The sequence below is a fragment of the Oryx dammah genome, unplaced genomic scaffold, assembly GCF_014754425.2.
Source record: "Oryx dammah isolate SB20612 unplaced genomic scaffold, SCBI_Odam_1.1 HiC_scaffold_3, whole genome shotgun sequence".
NCBI classification, from domain to species: domain Eukaryota; kingdom Metazoa; phylum Chordata; class Mammalia; order Artiodactyla; family Bovidae; genus Oryx; species Oryx dammah.
In genome coordinates this window covers 107,341,019-107,358,222 of record NW_024070187.1, presented here as the reverse complement: position 1 = coordinate 107,358,222, position 17,204 = coordinate 107,341,019, and the positions used below count along the sequence as shown (strand labels likewise).

The following is a 17,204-nucleotide window of genomic DNA, read 5'->3' as shown; positions in this document are numbered from 1 at the left end:
TGTTTCATGATACTGGATTGTGAAGGTGAAAGTCACTCAGTGGTGTCCGACTCTGCGACCCCGTGGACTATACAGTCCATGGAGTTCTCCAGGCCAGAATACTGGAGTGGGTAGCCTCTCCCTTCTCCAGGGGATCTTCCCAACTGAGGAATCGCACCCAGGTCGCCTGCATTGCAGGCAGATTCTTTACCAGCTGAGTCACAAGGGAAGCCAAGACTACTAGAGTGGGTAGCCTATCCCTTCTCCAGTGGATCTTCCTAACCCAGGAATCAAACCAGGGTCTTCTGCATTGCAGGCTATCAGGGAAGTCGTATACTGCTACTTTTCTGTTTGACAAAATACAGTAAAGCTTACTAAGTTTTTTGCTCCAGAGAGAATTTATTAAAATTGATTAGAACCTTAGAGATGATGAGAGTGGAAAGTAAGACCTTTCAAGGTAGGCTAATGCCATATCAAAAGATCAGTGTAAAATTGGCAGTGAAAAACTTTCCCCAGGTAGTAAAATATAGACTACTTTCATTTTCTTCAGGACTTACAGCAGTTTATTATTTGGCTAGTAGTCTTTTTTCTTTTTTTATGTCGTAGTTGTAATTAATTATGTTAACTCTTTAAAAGTGTAAGTTTTTCAGGATAAATGTGTAAATTTAGACCAGCTCAGTGAAGTGTATGAATTTTCAAATTATGGTTTAATCATTTAAAAAATAATTATATTTAAAATGTTGCTATATTTGACAAATAGAGCTATTTTTGAAATAACCTGGTACATCATATTGTTTGCAGTTCTTGCTGTTTATCATTTTTTAGAAAGTTCAATTTGTTTGAAGGTAACTTAGGCATGCCTGTTTTAAATCATTTAAACCTGTTTTTGTTATGCAGGTCTTCCTGTGTTTTCAGAAAGTTGCTGCTGAAATCCTTGGAATCAAGTTAAACAAAGCAGAAATAGAACAGTCACAGGTGATTATGTTGAACTGTATACTTAAAAAGATAATTTATTTCTTAAAAGACATTAATTTTCACTCTGAATCCTTTTACATTTATGCATTCTATGTACATATCCCTAACAGCCTTAAAAATAGATTGTGTGGATGAGTCATTGTTTATTGCAGAAAATGGAGGATGTTAACTTTTTGCCAAGTGATGATGCCCTTGAAACCTCATTTTGTCTTTTTCTTGTCGGAAAAATGAGATTAATGTAATAAAAATTTCATCAGCAGTTAAATAATGGCTAAGGAACTGACCATATTATTTTGTACTTTTTTATTTAAGTTCTTCTTCCATGATTACTGTATAATATCCTTTTTATGTTTTATATAAAATCCCAACCATTTATTAAAGTTTAGTCTTAAGTAGTAAGAGTTTACCCAATTTGGCATCTTCTATGTTTGCTTTGGTGAAACACTATAAAAAACAGTGTTTCTCTCTGTTCTTCTGTAAAATATCCTGTGTTATAATATTAATTGTTGATGTTATTTTATTGTTAATTTAATAATGGTGTTAATTATTGAGGATTTCTGAATTCTTCCACTATTCCTAGACAGTTCTCTTAGACTAAGAAATAAACATGAATACCAAGTCAGCTGCTTAAAGATACAGCAGCACACTGCTTTACATGTTTGACTGAATAAAAAAATCAGAGCAAGAGCCTGTAGTTTAAAATTAGACTTCAGAAGTGGTTTGCTTAGAAGCAACATATATTGATAAATTACATTTTCCCTCAACCCCCTCTACTTTTTCCCTGCTTTATGAAGCTACAAAGGTATAATGATCTTTCTCCATCCTTAAATTTTTCTTTAATTCTTTCTGAGTTAATTCTGTGTCTTTTCATGGTCACTCTGTGTGTGAGCATGTGTGCATGTTTTTAGACAATTTGAGTAAATATCAAGTGAAAACTGTTATGCTGATATGGCTGTTTCTAGAGCTTCATTAAAATATTTGGAACTCTGGAAATCTACCTTTACTTCTCACATTCAAAAGACATTTCAACACTTACTGTGGCCAGACACAGTGTTTAGCTATTTGTGCCTTATAAATTGTTCCCAGACACAAAGTAGTTACTTGATTTTGGCCTAGGAGGATGGATATAAGAAGAGAAATCAGTGATTTGCTTGACTATACAGAACTTGGCAGATTCAAGAAGTCACGTGATGCCTCTGCTTTGTAGCTTCACTTTCTAAATGATGTTTGTGCCTGGTTAACTAGGTAGTCCGTAAGTAATTTTCAGACGATCATAAATGATTAATTGATCATATAGGTGTGGTTTACTGCTGGATCCAGAGGAGATTTAAGAGTTTAAGATGCAGTGAAGACAATTAATAAATGTGCCAGCTTCTGTTATATCATTTAATCCTTATAATAACTCTGGGGCAGGTGGCACTTCATCATTTTATGGTTGGAAAACTGAGACTGCAGAAAGGTTAAGTAACTTGATCTGCTTATCCACAGCTGGGCAGTGGTGGACCCAGGATTTGAACTCGGGTCTGTCTGATGGCAGTGCCACGCTACCATACTGGGAGAAGATTTACTGGATGGTTTGGAGTGGGGAGTTGAAAAAGAAGCTAGCACAAGCAAGTTGAAAAGTTTAGATTGTATTTTGGAGAGAGAAGAGCTGTTTGGTAAAAATAAAGGACCATTTGTGTTGGAGTGTAAAGGAAATTTGAGGAAAGATTACGGAGATTTATGAATGCCAAGTTGATAAATTTTAATCTCACATATTGACAGTGGAAAATAATTTTAAGCAGGGAAATAAGCGAAAGCAGTTTTTAGATGGGATTAATCTAATGGAATTTGTGTGTGTGTGTGGATGGGTGCCAGAGAGGTTGAAGCAAGGAGACTGGCTTACTGCCCTCGTGTGATAAAGACCGGAATCAGATGGAAGGGGAGGGATGGATGTAAGAGACATTTCACAGAAGAATCAGTAGGACTTGTGGAATGACCAGATAAAAGGGAGAAGTCATCCCAGATCACCTTGAGGTTTCTCAGCTGGAGGAATGGAAAACGGGAGACGCAGTGATGAGCCCCTCTAGAGGAGACGGTGTGCCTGTGCGGCGCTGACAGCCCCCGGACAAGGAGTCTGTATTTGTCCGAGCCCGCCGCAGTGCTCAGGCTCTAGGATATCTCCAGAGAGGTGGGGCAACTGGGGCACTGCTAAAAGGCAGAATTCTAGGGACGCTTGACTCGTATTTTTAGCTCACTGTTAGTCACAAGAGACAGAAAGTTAACTAAACCTGTGTCAGCTGCGTTCACTCCAGAGCTCCTCGCCCTCCCTGTGCACTCCACCTTGTTTGTAAGTGCACCCCAGCTTCTTAGGCCATGAAGTTTGGTTCTGTTTTCGACCTGTTGGTGTTTACTTTGACTGCATTCATTTGAAGATGAATTCAAGCTACTAAGCCCTCCTTCGCTGGGTCTGTCAGAGCCTTTGTGTAGGGAAACCTCATTCTCCATTCCTTAGACCCGTGAATTTGGTGCCTTTGCCAGTTAAATTATGTATTTCACAGTTAAGTTTCCTCAGTGGAAGGAAAATTTTTGAAAGTTCATTATTTTTAAAAGATGTTGCTAAGAACATACTTGCAAGCTATTTTGAGCACAGTATTATTTTTTATTGTGATATACTTGGCACAAAACATTATGTAAATTTAAAGTATGTAACATGTTAATTTGATATCTTTATATATTATAATATGATTTTGCCATTATAGCAGTAATTAGTACCTCTATCATGTTACATAAATATCTTTGTTAGTAGTTGGAATAATTAAGTTCTAATCCCTTAGCAAGTTTGATGATTATAAAGCAATATTGCTTTCTGTGTTGACTGTACTGTGCATTGTTTCTAGGACTTATTTACTAATAAAGGTAAGTTCGTACCCTTTAGAAGACATCTTTCCTATCCCCTCATCCTCTGGGAACAACCATTTTATTCTTTTCCTTTTTTTGCAATTTTGGCTTTTTAAAATTTCATGTGTAAGTAGTATCATACAATTCTTGCCATTTTCTGTCTGATTTATCTGATTTTGCACAATGTACTCAAAGTCCATCCAAGTTTTTACAAATGGCAGACTGTTACTTCTCATGGCTGAATAATATTACATTGTGTGTGTGTGTACATATATTTATATTCCACATTTTCTTTATTCACCTATCAACAGGCACTTTGATGTTTCCATATTTTGCTTATTGTAAATAACACTGTAATGAACATGGGAGTGCATATATCTTCAGATAAATACTCAGAGATGGAATTGCTGGATGGTATGGTAGTTCAGTTTTTAACTTCTTGAGGAGACTCCATACTGTTTTCCAGGGGCTGCACCAATTTACATTCTCATTCAGGGTTTCCTTTTTTTCCACATCCTCTCTAGCACTTATTTCTTATATTCTTGAGGCCAGCCATTTTAACAGGTGGGAGGTGATATCTCATTGTAGTTTTAATTTGTTGATTAGTGATATTGAGCCTCTTTTCATGTACCTGTTGGCCATTTGATGTCTCTGAAAGTTCATTTAAAAGCAAAGAAGTTCAGATAATCTGAACTTCGTTTCTATATATAATCTATATACAGAAAGTGGAGGACTAGGGCGCAAAGGAAGGGAGAGAGCGAGAGCTTGTGCACCTGCATTCTGTGGTTTTATGTCATTCGAAAGAGTCCTGAAGGAACTCAGTGTCACAGAGTGATAAAGTGGTTTGTATTATTGTAGACAGAAGAAATTAGATTGTAGACTCACCAGTCACATGGAAATTGATGCTGTAGTAATTTTGTTTGTGACTAACATTTATAATAAGGCCTTAGTCTTAGTTCCATTCACTGATTATTTAAAGAGATTCTGCTATTTTAGTTTTAACCTAGATTATTCCCATTTTACAGTCATATAAAATGAGTTATCAACACACTTTACAAACTGTTCAAGGAAGAGAAGAAGGAGAAAAGAAGGAATGAAGTTTACTAAGACAGCAGATGGTTTTTGGGGATCTTTATGCCAGAACACTAAAATCTGGGGATACAGAGATGAATAAGTCACTGTCCTTATCCTCAGGGAGCTCCCCGATTACGTGAGGGCAGACAGATATGTCAAGTATGCTCTAGATCTGTTTTTTATAATTCTCTATTAGTGACATTTCCACTGGCCAGTTAATAAATTATGACTTTGTTTGCTTTGAACTAGGTATGTGTTAGTTTTAGTGATTCTATATTTTTATAGATTATACTTCATATAAATTTATTAAAAAATAGTAACTTTACATTATTTCCTTGTATTTTATTCATTTTTATCCCTAGTAGGTTGTGCCTCTTAATCCTCGTCCCCTATCTTTCCCCTTTCCTCTTCTCTCTAACTACTGGAAACCACTAGTTTGTTTTCCATATCTGTGAAGCTATTTCTGTTTTGTTATATTTAATTGTTTGTTTGTTTTATTTTTTAGATTCTGCATGTAACTGAAGACACACAGTATTTATTTTTCCTCTATCTGACTTATTTCCCTATACATAATAACCACTAAGTCCATCCCTGTTGTTACAAATGGCAACATTTCATTCTTTTTATGGCTGAGTATATTCCTGTGTGTGTGTGTGTGTGTGTGTGTGTGTATCACATCTTTTTTACCCATTTTGGGCTGATGAACACACATGACTTCCATATCTTGTTTATTATAATTAATGCTGCTGTGGACATTGGGGTGCATATATCTTTTCAGATTAGTGCTTTTGTTTTCCTCAGATATATTCGTAGGAATGGAATTCCTGGATTATATAGTATTTCTATTCAGTTTTTTGGAGAGCCTCCATAGTGTTCTGCATAGGGGCTGTGCCAATTTGCATTCCCACAGCAGTACAGGAGGGCTCCCTTCTCTACACATTCTTGCCAACACGTGTTATTTCTTGTCTTTTTGACAGTAGTTATTCTAACAAGTGTGGAGTGATACCTCATTGTGGTTTTGATTTGTATTTTCTTAACTGTTAGAAGTATTGAGCATCTTTTTCATGTGTTTTTTGGCCATCTGTGTGCCTTGTGTGGGAAAAATGCTTATTTCAGTCCTCTGAACATTTTAATTCTGTTTTTCTGTTGTTTTGTTTTTGATATTGAGTTGTATGAGTTCTTTATATATTTTGTATATTAACTCTTCATCATATCATTTGCAAATATCTTCTCTCATTCAGTAAGTGGCCTTTTCATTATTTAATGATTATTTAATGTGGCCTTTCATTGATGGTTCCATAACCATCACCCATTTTGTTGATGGTTGGTTCCCTTGCCTGAGGAGAAAGTTCCAAAAAAATATTGCTAAGCCCTATGTCAGATCATATTCCATTTTTTTCCTTTGTCTATTCACTTAAAAAAATTTTTTTTTCCATATAGTTTCAAAACCAAATGGGATCTTAGCAGCCACATAGATAAACCTTGTGTTTTATAGATTAGGAGAGTGTGAAGACCAAAGAGGTGAAGTAGCTTGCCCAGAGTTGTGACTGTTACTGACAGCCTGTGATTGCGTATTATGCAGTGTATGCATATGCCATTACATGGAAGGAAAAGGAGAGTCGCTTTCTTTAAGCTCCTACTGTATGCACGGTACCATGCTTTTAAAAAATGCTATATCTGTACTTTGAGTGGTAACCTATAACCTTTTGCACGTTGAATTTCTACCAATCATAGTATTCTTTAATAATTTATGCATTTGTTTTCCTTGCTAGACTCTTAATGAATCTCAAAAAAAAGAAAAAAAAAAGAGATCATGATTGCTTGTTGGAATGTTTCCAGTACCTGGAATAGTGATTTGCTTTGAATGAGTGATAGTGACAGGTGTTTTAGCTGTCAGAGTATGTTTCCTCTCTATCCTCAGGTGACCAGCTATGACTTTTGTAAGGTAAATATGTTTCTACTATCTGGCTTAGAGCACAGTTGCAGAATTGACTAGATTTATCTTTCCTGAGTCCATCTCTACTGCTTATACCTTACCACTTCAAATCCTAAGTTGCTTTCTTGCTTACCCTAATGGAGAGCCACCACTTCCAGTTCTAGTATCTAACTCTGACAATGCTGACAAAACAGGGGTTAAGCTGGTGTTCACCCACACGGCTCCCTTTCTCTTAGGGCCACTGCATTGTTTTCGTTCACTTGACTAAGAGCGGAGAACAATTGAGTTTACTCTGTTGCTCCAAACATAAAGCTGGTGTTTTGTAGGTAACACTTATCTCTGAAAACATCAATGACTGAATGATTTGTAAACAAGCAACTACTGTGAAGTCCCCTACCATGAAGTTTATATCATAGAAATTATGCTTTATTTACTCAGAGAAAGCAAAGTCCTGAATATATAGAACTTTGAGTCTGGCTTCCAGTTCAGAAATTTTGTACAGAGCTTTATGTCAAACAACCAAGGCCCTCAAGAAAGATGTTGCCTTGTTAGTTCTTAATTAATTTGATGAGAATTAGTGGTGAAAATCCAAGTCGTTTATGTTAGTCAATACTTTGACCAGAGTGTCTTGACCACAGGTCAGTGACCTGGTTATGTTTATAAGATAGGGTTTAAACCATCATTTTGAAGGATTAATGAGTTGCTTGCTGATTATGAAAATCCCTTCTCTTTATTGTAACGCATAGTTTGGCATGAAGCAGTTAGGTTTGGGGAGGCCAGAGGATGGTGTTCAACGGGTCATTGATGCGCCCTCCTCATATGTCATTTGGCAGTTGGCAGTGCTCCTGTGATAGCATCAGGCTGAGTGCCTAGTAAATCATGAGTCTTGTCCCGAAGTTAATACTGCTTGCTGGAGAACTGGAGCAGAGCCTGTCCAAGGCTAATACACCTTAGTGTCCTGTTCATTTACTCTCAGTTGTTTATCCAGGCTTTATAAACATTATCACAAGCAGCAGCCTGATTAATATGTTTTCCTCTATGTGCTAATTAATAGATGCTATGATGAAGGAAGATCTTTCCAAAATAAAATATTTGAACTCTTAAAAGTGGGTATAGTTCCAAGTCTAAAAACTTTGGGGAGTGTGTTATCTCTGTCATATTTGTCTTATGTGGTCTTCTCATATTAAGGGTTATAGTAATCAAAAAATCTAACTAGTTTTGCTTTGTTACTTAGCAGAATTCATTTGAAAACATCAGCTGTCATGTTTAAAATATGGTGTGTTTTTTAAACTATAAAAAATGTATTTTGATCTTACTTATTTCTGTATGAAATTTCAAAACTTGGAGGTTAGGGCTGTGAGAGCCGGGGAAGTGACGATCAAAAGGAAGTCTTTGACAATAATGAATATGATTAAATGTAAAAACCGTAAATGACATGCAGCTTCCCCTGATTTATGCATCCTCTCTCTACCTTCAAAGAAAATGAACCACTGTGTTTTCCCCACACATGTTATATAAATCCACTAGTAAATGTCTTACCTGGTATGATGGTTAGCTGTCTGCATGTTCCCTTCCCACAGCAACTTGGGAACAAATCCTGTGCAGTTCATCATTTGTTCCCAGTGTAGAGCGACTGGCCCAGGGTAGATCCTCAGTAATGTTTGTAAAAGGAAATTGAATGAGTACCTCTGCTGCACTTCAGTAGAGAAAAGCCCCCAAATTCTTTGTTGTCTTCTGAAATACTGGGCATTATATGTTACATGTAATTGTGATATCAAAAACAGAGCCCACAGCTTTTCTGGGAGGCTCAGTAGACATGTCCATTTCAATAATTAAATAGAATTGTAATGTTTCTTGAATCTTTGTTCATTTTCTTTCCTTTTATATGTATATATTCTGCTCTTTCTTTTGTGGCTTGTTTAAATTTATGTGCGTATTTCTTTTTCTGCTTTGGCCTTCCCATCTATTTTTAGTCATTGAACACACTTTCTGTTTTTTTCTTTCTTTCTTTTTTTTCCCCCTTTCTTCTGCATCTTGTTTCTGTTATATGGAATTGACAGCATATTGTCAGGGCAGAAATAGTGAAGTATTCGGAAGAAGATAACCAACATACCAGCTCTGCTCACAGCAGAATCTGTTCAGTACAGTAGTGCAGGTATTAATCGATAAACTATTGCAATTTGTGGGAGGAGGGTGGGGAGAACTGGTGAATGTTATCTTGTTCTTTATGAATAAAAAATTCAAAGATTTATTGTACATTCTTGGGAATTACTATTGCATAAGCCCTGTTCTGGAACTTTGAAAAATTGATCCTTTGCCAGACTTACAACTTAAGGAATTGGGAACAAATTAAAATAACATTTCATTTACTTTCAAATGTATTTGTCTTTATGGTCGTGTTTATTACATGTGCAGTGAAGTGGAGAATTGAAGCAGTTATTTCATTATTCTCTCCTTACTGTTTTTCCTGAAATAGCGTGATAATTGAAAGAGTATTTTTAAAGTTTGCCTTGAATTACCCTTCTTTGTCTGCTTATGTGTGCAGATTTAGTAGGAGTTGAAACAGTTCAGGATTTGTTTTTCCTTAAATTATTACTTAAAGAAGAATGTTAGAGCATGTCACTAAATTCATTGTTTAAAATATTCCTTGAAGTTGTGTTAGAGGAAAGGAAGGAAAAGTTAAAAATGTCTTTTGATTTAAATTATTTTAAACACATGAATGTGAGGTAATATAAGTTTCTCATTATTCTATATTTTGTTAGAGTCATTATTCATGACCCAATAGTGGAGCCATTTGGAACTAAGTCAGGGATTTAGGAGAAAAGTTTTAAAAATTGGAAAAGTTCTGCTCAAAACATTTCTTCCTTATATGTGACTTCTCTTTAATATTTTTATTTCTTCTCACTAGCTCACAAATTGATAAACATTTTTAAAAGAGTTATGCCTGAGTATAATAGTATATGGAAATATTAATAAATAATATTTTTACTTTGAAATGATGAGGCCTTATCTATGAATCAAAACTTGTAATGATTAATTTTAAATCCTTTGCTTTAAATTATAACTGGGGTTTAGTTTTTTATATTGATTTGCCAGTTTTTTACTAGACTTGTGATAACCTCACAGATATCATAAAACCAGAGAAGACTAAATTAAAAAATTGCTATTACACCCTTAACAAAACCAACCCCTTCCCCACCCCCCTTCTTTCCCACCTCCTCCCCCGCAAAAAAAAGAAAATCCTAGCTTGACATGAGTTGGTTCTGGCTGATTCTTTTAATATCAGCTTCTGCTTCATTTATGATGTCTGTCATCAGGAGTTCACGAAAGTTCAGAAAATAAAAATATACTTTAAGGAGCTCTTTCTAAATGTTCTGATGTCCTGATAATAACTCTGTTTTCTTTTATGACAGAGAGTGGTGAAGGCAGATATTGTAAACTACAACCAGGAACCCATGTCAAGAACTGTTAACCCTCCTAGGAGCTCTATGTGTGCAGTTCAGTGAGCACATTTTTCTTTTGTATTGATAGTTCTGACTGCCCTTCGCCTCTGTGTGGGCCCCGAGGACCTCTAGGAACTTGTTTTATCAGTGACCATCTCTGTAGTTCAGTTAACACTTTCCACTCAACTCGCTTCATCATTGCGTGTTGCCTCAGCCACAGGCAGCTCCTCTGACTGGAAAGAATTCAACTTTGGGACCACACACTTTGAATTCAGCTTGGAAAGCCCATTCTCTGGAATCAGACTGCTCCATTGAGAAAGAATAATGTTGGCTCTCTTATGGCCTCACTTCTTTTTTCTGTGATGTAAATTTTTGTTTAAACAAATATGAAAACTATCCAGGTCTTGATCATCAGCCAGGATTTTGCTGCAGCACAGTTTCATTTTCTTATCTGAACTCATACCTGGCAAAGTACACTTCAGAGTGCAAACATCTGAATGAGTAATATATTTTATCTACCAATACTTAAGAAAGGATTCTTTTGCTATCTCTTGTGAGTAAAAATATATAAAGCGGTATCTAACTGAAAATGCTTGAAATAAAGCTGTAATAGAAATATTTTCTTCATTTTTTTTTAAAAAAAAGCCTAACTTGTTTATATTTTAGCTGTAGCTCACAAAGTAGTGAGTATTTGATAGTGTGTTCTGATTACTGTATCATGGTCATTATGTCTTGTGTAATACTCTGGTTAGATGGTTTTGTGATTCTGATGCTCCATGCGGACTTGCTCCTACAGGCTGTGTGAGAGTCCTCCCAGAATGAGCTGTGACTATTGTTGGATCATTGTGGATCAGACTGTACCTGACGGGCAGATATTTTTCTCCTGCAAATAAATTTATTTAAATTACTTTTGGGGGAGAATTTTCTTTCAGCCATGTCCCCTTTCGTTACAGAAAAGGTATATTTGGATACAAATCAATGGTTGTGTGAAGTTTAATAAACATTCAGTCACTTAGAGTTGTTAGGACTTCCTCAGTGGCTCAGCGGGTAAAGAATCTGACTGCAACACAGGAGACACAGGAGACAGGGGTTCAGTCTCTGGGCCAGGGAGGATCCCCATGGCAACCCGCTCCAGTGTTCTTGCCTGGAGAATCCCACGGACAGAGTCGCAGAGAGTCGGATATGACTGAGTACACGACCCGCGTTCAGTTGGTAGGTAGGTAGAGCTGTTAGGGAGCTTAGTTGAAGTGATGAAAATCCAGACCCCAAAGCCTGACGTTCAGGGGCTCCATGTCAGTCGCATCCTGTGCCCTGGACACAGCCTCCCACTGTGCCAGTGGAGTCACGGCCATGCTTGGATGCTTTGAGACACGCCGCATTCCTGTCTGCCCTGCACAAGTCACCCTGCCTGGAATTCCTCCACCCTCCCTGTCTCCCTTCTGCCATCAGCTTTCAGGCACTGTGAAGGCAGGTGGCTTGGTAACACTTTTGTTTTTTTGTGCTCGGGCACAGTCCCTGGCATGTGGGTGCACTGTGTTGGCCACATCAAAACAGGACGAATGCTGCCCCTCTGCAAAACGTTTGTTGTGCCCACAGCTGCGAATTCCACATGAGCACCTCCCGGATGGCCATTACCCACTTCCTGCCTGGGATCACGGTTATTTGTGTCCTTGTGTTTTATTGTTCATAGACCATAAGTTTATTGGAGAACATATCTCTCATTTGGTCTCACATCCTTCAGGAGTGCCTGTTAGGGCACCTTACTCATAGGAGACCTGCCAGAGAGGTATGGAGAAATTTTGGACTTCTGATTTTACAACTAACAGATTTTAGAAAGCTTGCTACTTCCATCTTGTGTGGCTAAAGAAACTGAAGTCTGGAAAGAAAAAGGAACTTGCCAGAGATGGGGAAGACCCTAGAGGTTCTGGAACTCTTGATTTTTCCATGATCCAGCGGATGTTGGCAATTTGATCTCTGGTTCCTCTGCCTTTTCTAAAACCAGCTTGAACATCTGGAAGTTCAGGGTTCACGTATTGCTGAAGCCTGGCTTGGAGAATTTTGAGCATTACTTTACTAGCGTGTGAGATGAGTGCAATTGTGCGGTAGTTTGAGCATTCTTTGGCATTGCCTTTCTTTGGGATTGGAATGAAAACTGACCTTTTCCAGTCCCGTGGCCACTGCTGAGTTTTCCAAATTTGCTGGCATATTGAGTGCAGCACTTTCACAGCATCATCTTGCAGGATTTGAAATAGCTCAACTGGAATTCCATCACCTCCACTAGCTTTGTTCATAGTGATGCTTTCTAAGGCCCACTTGACTTCACATTCCAGGATGTCTGGCTCTAGGTGAGTGATCACACCATCGTGATCATCTTGGTCTTAAAGATCTTTTTTGTACAGTTCTTCTGTGTATTCTTGCCACCTCTTCTTAATATCTTCTGCTTCTGTTAGGTCCATAACATTTCTGTCCTTATCGAGCCCATCTTTTGCATGAAATGTTCCCTTGGTATCTCTAATTTTCTTGAAGAGATCTCTAGTCTTTCCCATTCTGTTGTTTCCCTCTATTTCTTTGCACTAATTGCTGAGAAAGGCTTTCTTATCTCTTCTTGCTATTCTTTGGAACTCTGCATTCAGATGCTTATATCTTTCCTTTTCTCCTTTGCTTTTCGCTTCTCTTCTTTTCACAGCTATTTGTAAGGCCTCCCTAGACAGCCATTTTGCTTTTTTGCATTTCTTTTCCATGAGGATGGTCTTGATCCTTGTCTCCTGTACATTGTCACGAACCTCATTCCATAGTTCATCAGGCACTCTGTCTATCAGATCTAGTCACTTAAATCTATTTCTCACTTCCACTGTATAATCATAAGGGATTTGATTTAGGAGAGTGAAAAAGTTGGCTTAAAGCTCAACATTCAGAAAACGAACATCATGGCATCCGGTCCCATCACTTCATGGGAAATAGATGGGGAAACAATGGAAACAGTGTCAGACTTTATTTTGGGGGGCTCCAAAATCACTGCAGATGGTGACTGCAGCCATGAAATTAAAAGACGCTTACTCCTTGGAAGAAAAGTTATGACCAACCTAGATAGTATATTCAAAAGCAGAGACATTACTTTGCCAACAAAGGTCCGTCTAGTCACGGCTATGGTTTTTTTCTGTGGTCATGTATGGATGTGAGAGTTGGACTGTGAAGAAAGCTGAGCGCTGAAGAATTGATGCTTTTGAAGTGTGGTGTTGGAAAAGACTCTTGAGAGTCCTTTAGACTGCAAGGAGATCCAACCAGTCCATTCTGAAGGAGATCAGCCCTGTGATTTCTTTGGAAGGCATGATGCTAGAGCTGAAACTCCAGTACTTTGACCACCTCATGCGAAGAGTTGACTCATTGGAAAAGACTGATGCTGGGAGGGATTGGGGGCAGGAGAAGAAGGGGACGACAGAGGATGAGATGGCTGGATGGCATCACAGACTCGATGGACATGAATCTGAGTGAACTCCGGGAGTTGGTGATGGCCAGGGAGGCCTGGCATGCTGTGATTCATGGGGTCACAAAGAGTCGGACACGACTGAGTGACTGAACTGAACTGAACTAGGGGTTCTGGCGCTGGGTGAGCAGGACTGCTTCTGATTCTTCTTGCCGTCCCAGCCCTCTGTGTAGGGGCTGCTCCAGTGTAATCATATTTAAGAAAAAGAAAAGGAACTTGCCAGAAGTCATGGAATCACAGAGGTAGATCCAATAGGAGATCTTCTGTCTCTTAGCTGGGGAGACACTTTTTTTAAGAGTGGTTGGAAATTTATGAAATGTAAAATTTGTGACTGCTGTATTATTAGGCAGTGAGTTCACTTTTTCCCTAATTTCTGTATTCATTTTATAGCAACTAAGCAATCTTTTAAGCTCTTTTCCAAGGTGGCATGCCCTTCAAGATAGTTCAATTTATCCTTCCTTTCAACATCTAATGTATCCCAGTCAGTCTGCTAGGACCTTTAGGAGAATATAAAGTGAGATAGAAGATTTCAACCCTCAGGGACCTTACAATCTAGTACGAGAGATGTTGTCAGTGCTGCTATTTTAAAGCTACGACTGATTGAACTCTACTATTGAACTAAACTTGCCCAAGGCTTTACATTCAGTAAGGGGTGAAGACATGCCCTTTTGATCATTTCGTGTTATTTATATACCTATGTGAAAATTTTGAGGATTTACAAAAGTGGGTTTTTTGGGGGTTTTTGTTTGTTTGTTTTTTTCAGTCTCATTATTGTAGTACTAAAATGTGTGACTTAACACTCATATGTGATGGTACAGGCATCTGGAGGAGACAGAAAAGACTAAAAGATCTGGGATCAGACCAAAATACTTGAGTTGTGTGTTTTAAAGGTAGAGCACTGACTGGGACTGAATGGCCTTTATGGGCTTGCTCTGTCTGGTACACATCCAAGAACTTGCCACAGGAGCTGTTTTATTTGCACACCAGTCATGAGAAGGCATATCACAGTTCCTTTCGTTCACGTGGGGATGTGGAAGCAGGGAGTAAGTGATTATACCAAGCCCCTCCTCTAGTAAATGGTAGGATCAGGATCCACATAAACCATTTCTGAGGTAGGTTGGACCAGGCCAAGTACTGAACTAGGTTACCTTCCATTAGAAAAGATCACGCAGCTGGCCTTCCTGGGCCTTGACTAGGCCTGGGTGTTACGTTGCTCATTTGCAAAATGGTAATGGCTAACGCTGGTCCACCCACTTTCTCACACTGACCTTCTAGACCTGCAAGCAGTGCGTGTCGAGAGAGGCTGATAATCAGTTGCTAAGTTGTGTCCAACTCTGCCACCCCATGGACTGCAGCATGCCAGGCTTCCTTGTACTCCACTGTCTCCTGAAGTTTGCTCTCAAGTTCATGTCCATCAAGTCGGTGATGCCATCTAACCATATTATCCTCTGCCTCCCTCTTTTGCCTTCAATCTTACCCAGCATCAGGGTCTTTTCCAATGAGTTGGCTCTTCGTATCAGTGGCCAGAGTATTGGAGCTTCAGCTTTAGCATCAACCCTTCCAATGAATATTCAAGGTTGATTTCCTTTAGGATTGACTGGTTTGAGGCTAATGGGTATATTTGCCCTCTGATCACTGAGGTGAAGACGCAAAAATGCGTTCCCTGCATTTGATCTCCTTGGTCTTCTGTCTTTCCCCTCTAAGCCTGACCAGTCAGTGAGAGCCATTTGGCTCAAGGAGAGCAGGCACAGTGAATGTGCCATAGAGGACAAGGCTGAAGCAGATTTCTGAATTCCATATTACAGTTTTCCCCACCCCTCGGGTGTTATTTTTGAAACAGAAACATTGGATTGATGCTTATTTTACTTTGACTGTTACCTCTCCTGTCCACACTTTTTAATTTAAAAAATTACAAGTCTTTCCATCTAGTTTTAGGCACTTTGTCTCCTGAAGACGCATGCTATAAAGTTTCAAACACATTGCGGTCACTTCTGGTGCTTATTGAACTTTTTGAAAACACAAAAGTTTTCAGCCAGAACCGGTCATTGGATGCTGTCTTTCAAGTGCACCCTCTATTATGTGTGGCAAACCACTCTGGAGTGGTTTTTGGAGTGGCCCAAAGAACCCCTCCTGTGACTGCTTTATTATTCCAGGAGGAGGTAAGCCAGGGCCCTTTAAAGTTGATCACTGAAACAATGTGATGGGGCATAATAATGTGTGTCTGTCGTTTAAAAATAGAAAACTTTTCTGGCCATAACCCATGCTGGTGATTGCTGCATTGCTGGACATCCTGAGAAAATGCTCACAGGATTCAGAGGAAATGGAAATGCAGACCCATGGAGCATCATGGCCGACATCTGTTGGCCTCCTCCCCAGCATCACGTCGTCACTTCTCCCAGCAACAGTCATCTCCCGGTTTCCTGGTGGAGCCCTCCTCCATTTTCAACTCCCAGGGCTCTAGGGAGTGCATTCTCATTGGCTTAACCCTATTAGGATATTCATTTCTCTTGGCCTCAGTGATTGGCTCAGAAGTGAGTGGTTAATTCCATCAGAACTAATGAAACTGGAGAAGACTTTGCTGAAGTTTCTGAAAAAGAGAAACAAGAAAGCTTTCATTGCCTGAAGTTTGCAGACGACACTCTGCCCGCTGGGCTCGAATGAGAAAGCTGTAGCCCCTGAGCAGTGCTCTGAAGGGTGATCCTGCCCAAGTACAGGTTTGACACTGAGGGAGCGAGGTGAGAAGTGGGGAGAACCCCTGTCCCCGACACTGAGCTCTAGGTCACGCCATGCCACGAATCGTTTCCTTTATCCTTCTTGGGGCAATGTTACTTCATTCTTTCTGTTACTTCTTACATAAAAGTGTTAAGTAGGTAGAATAGGAAACAGGAGTCCAAAATGGTGGTGGCTAAAAAGGAAGGGAAAAGCCTGAGAAAATAGAACAAAGGAAGGTCTGAGGACCAGAGTGAGGACCTCAGGTAGAACAAACAGCACTCCTGGCTAGCCCAGTTTACACAGGGCAGGCCCAGGGGGAGGAGAAAACATAAAAAGAGGAGGCAAAAGGCCAGGAGTCTCTCTCTCCCCCGCGTGCATGCTCTCTCTCTCTTCTCTTCACATCTTTTGGGTTGGCATGCCCCCATGCCTCAAGGATGTATTTTCCTTTATTTTCTAAATAAAACCGAGGAAGCTATAACACTGTCCCAGAGCTTTGACGCACCAAGGGCTTTAATGTCCATCACTTCAAATTTTTGTTGAGAGGAGACACAACCGAGGAGAATATACTTGCCTAACAAAAGCATCAAAGATGGGCATGATCTGTGTTTGGTCCTTAAGAGCTTCCTCTAGGCACATGTATAACTCATCAAAATGTAATTAGACTGTTAAATGCTTCCATAAAACTGTTAATACATAGGAAGGTATGGCTTGCTGCTGCTGC

The 17,204-nt window shown here is 39.1% G+C and overlaps 1 protein-coding gene across 3 annotated transcripts in view; it reads left to right on the top strand.

The window, feature by feature from the left end:
- Window positions 1–17,204, top strand: part of RAB28 (RAB28, member RAS oncogene family) — a 111,946-nt gene that overhangs the window by 88,851 nt on the left and 5,891 nt on the right. The window contains exons 6-8 of one of the 3 annotated variants that reach the window (XM_040237535.1): window positions 877–954; window positions 8,905–8,999; window positions 10,258–11,194. In XM_040237535.1, coding sequence (XP_040093469.1) covers window positions 877–954; window positions 8,905–8,994 — 168 coding nt within the window. In that variant the 3' untranslated portion in view covers window positions 8,995–8,999; window positions 10,258–11,194. Of the gene's footprint in view, window positions 1–876; window positions 955–8,904; window positions 9,000–10,257; window positions 11,195–17,204 lie in introns of those variants that run through there. The other 2 variants (XM_040237534.1, XM_040237536.1) reach the window with 2 other exon arrangements.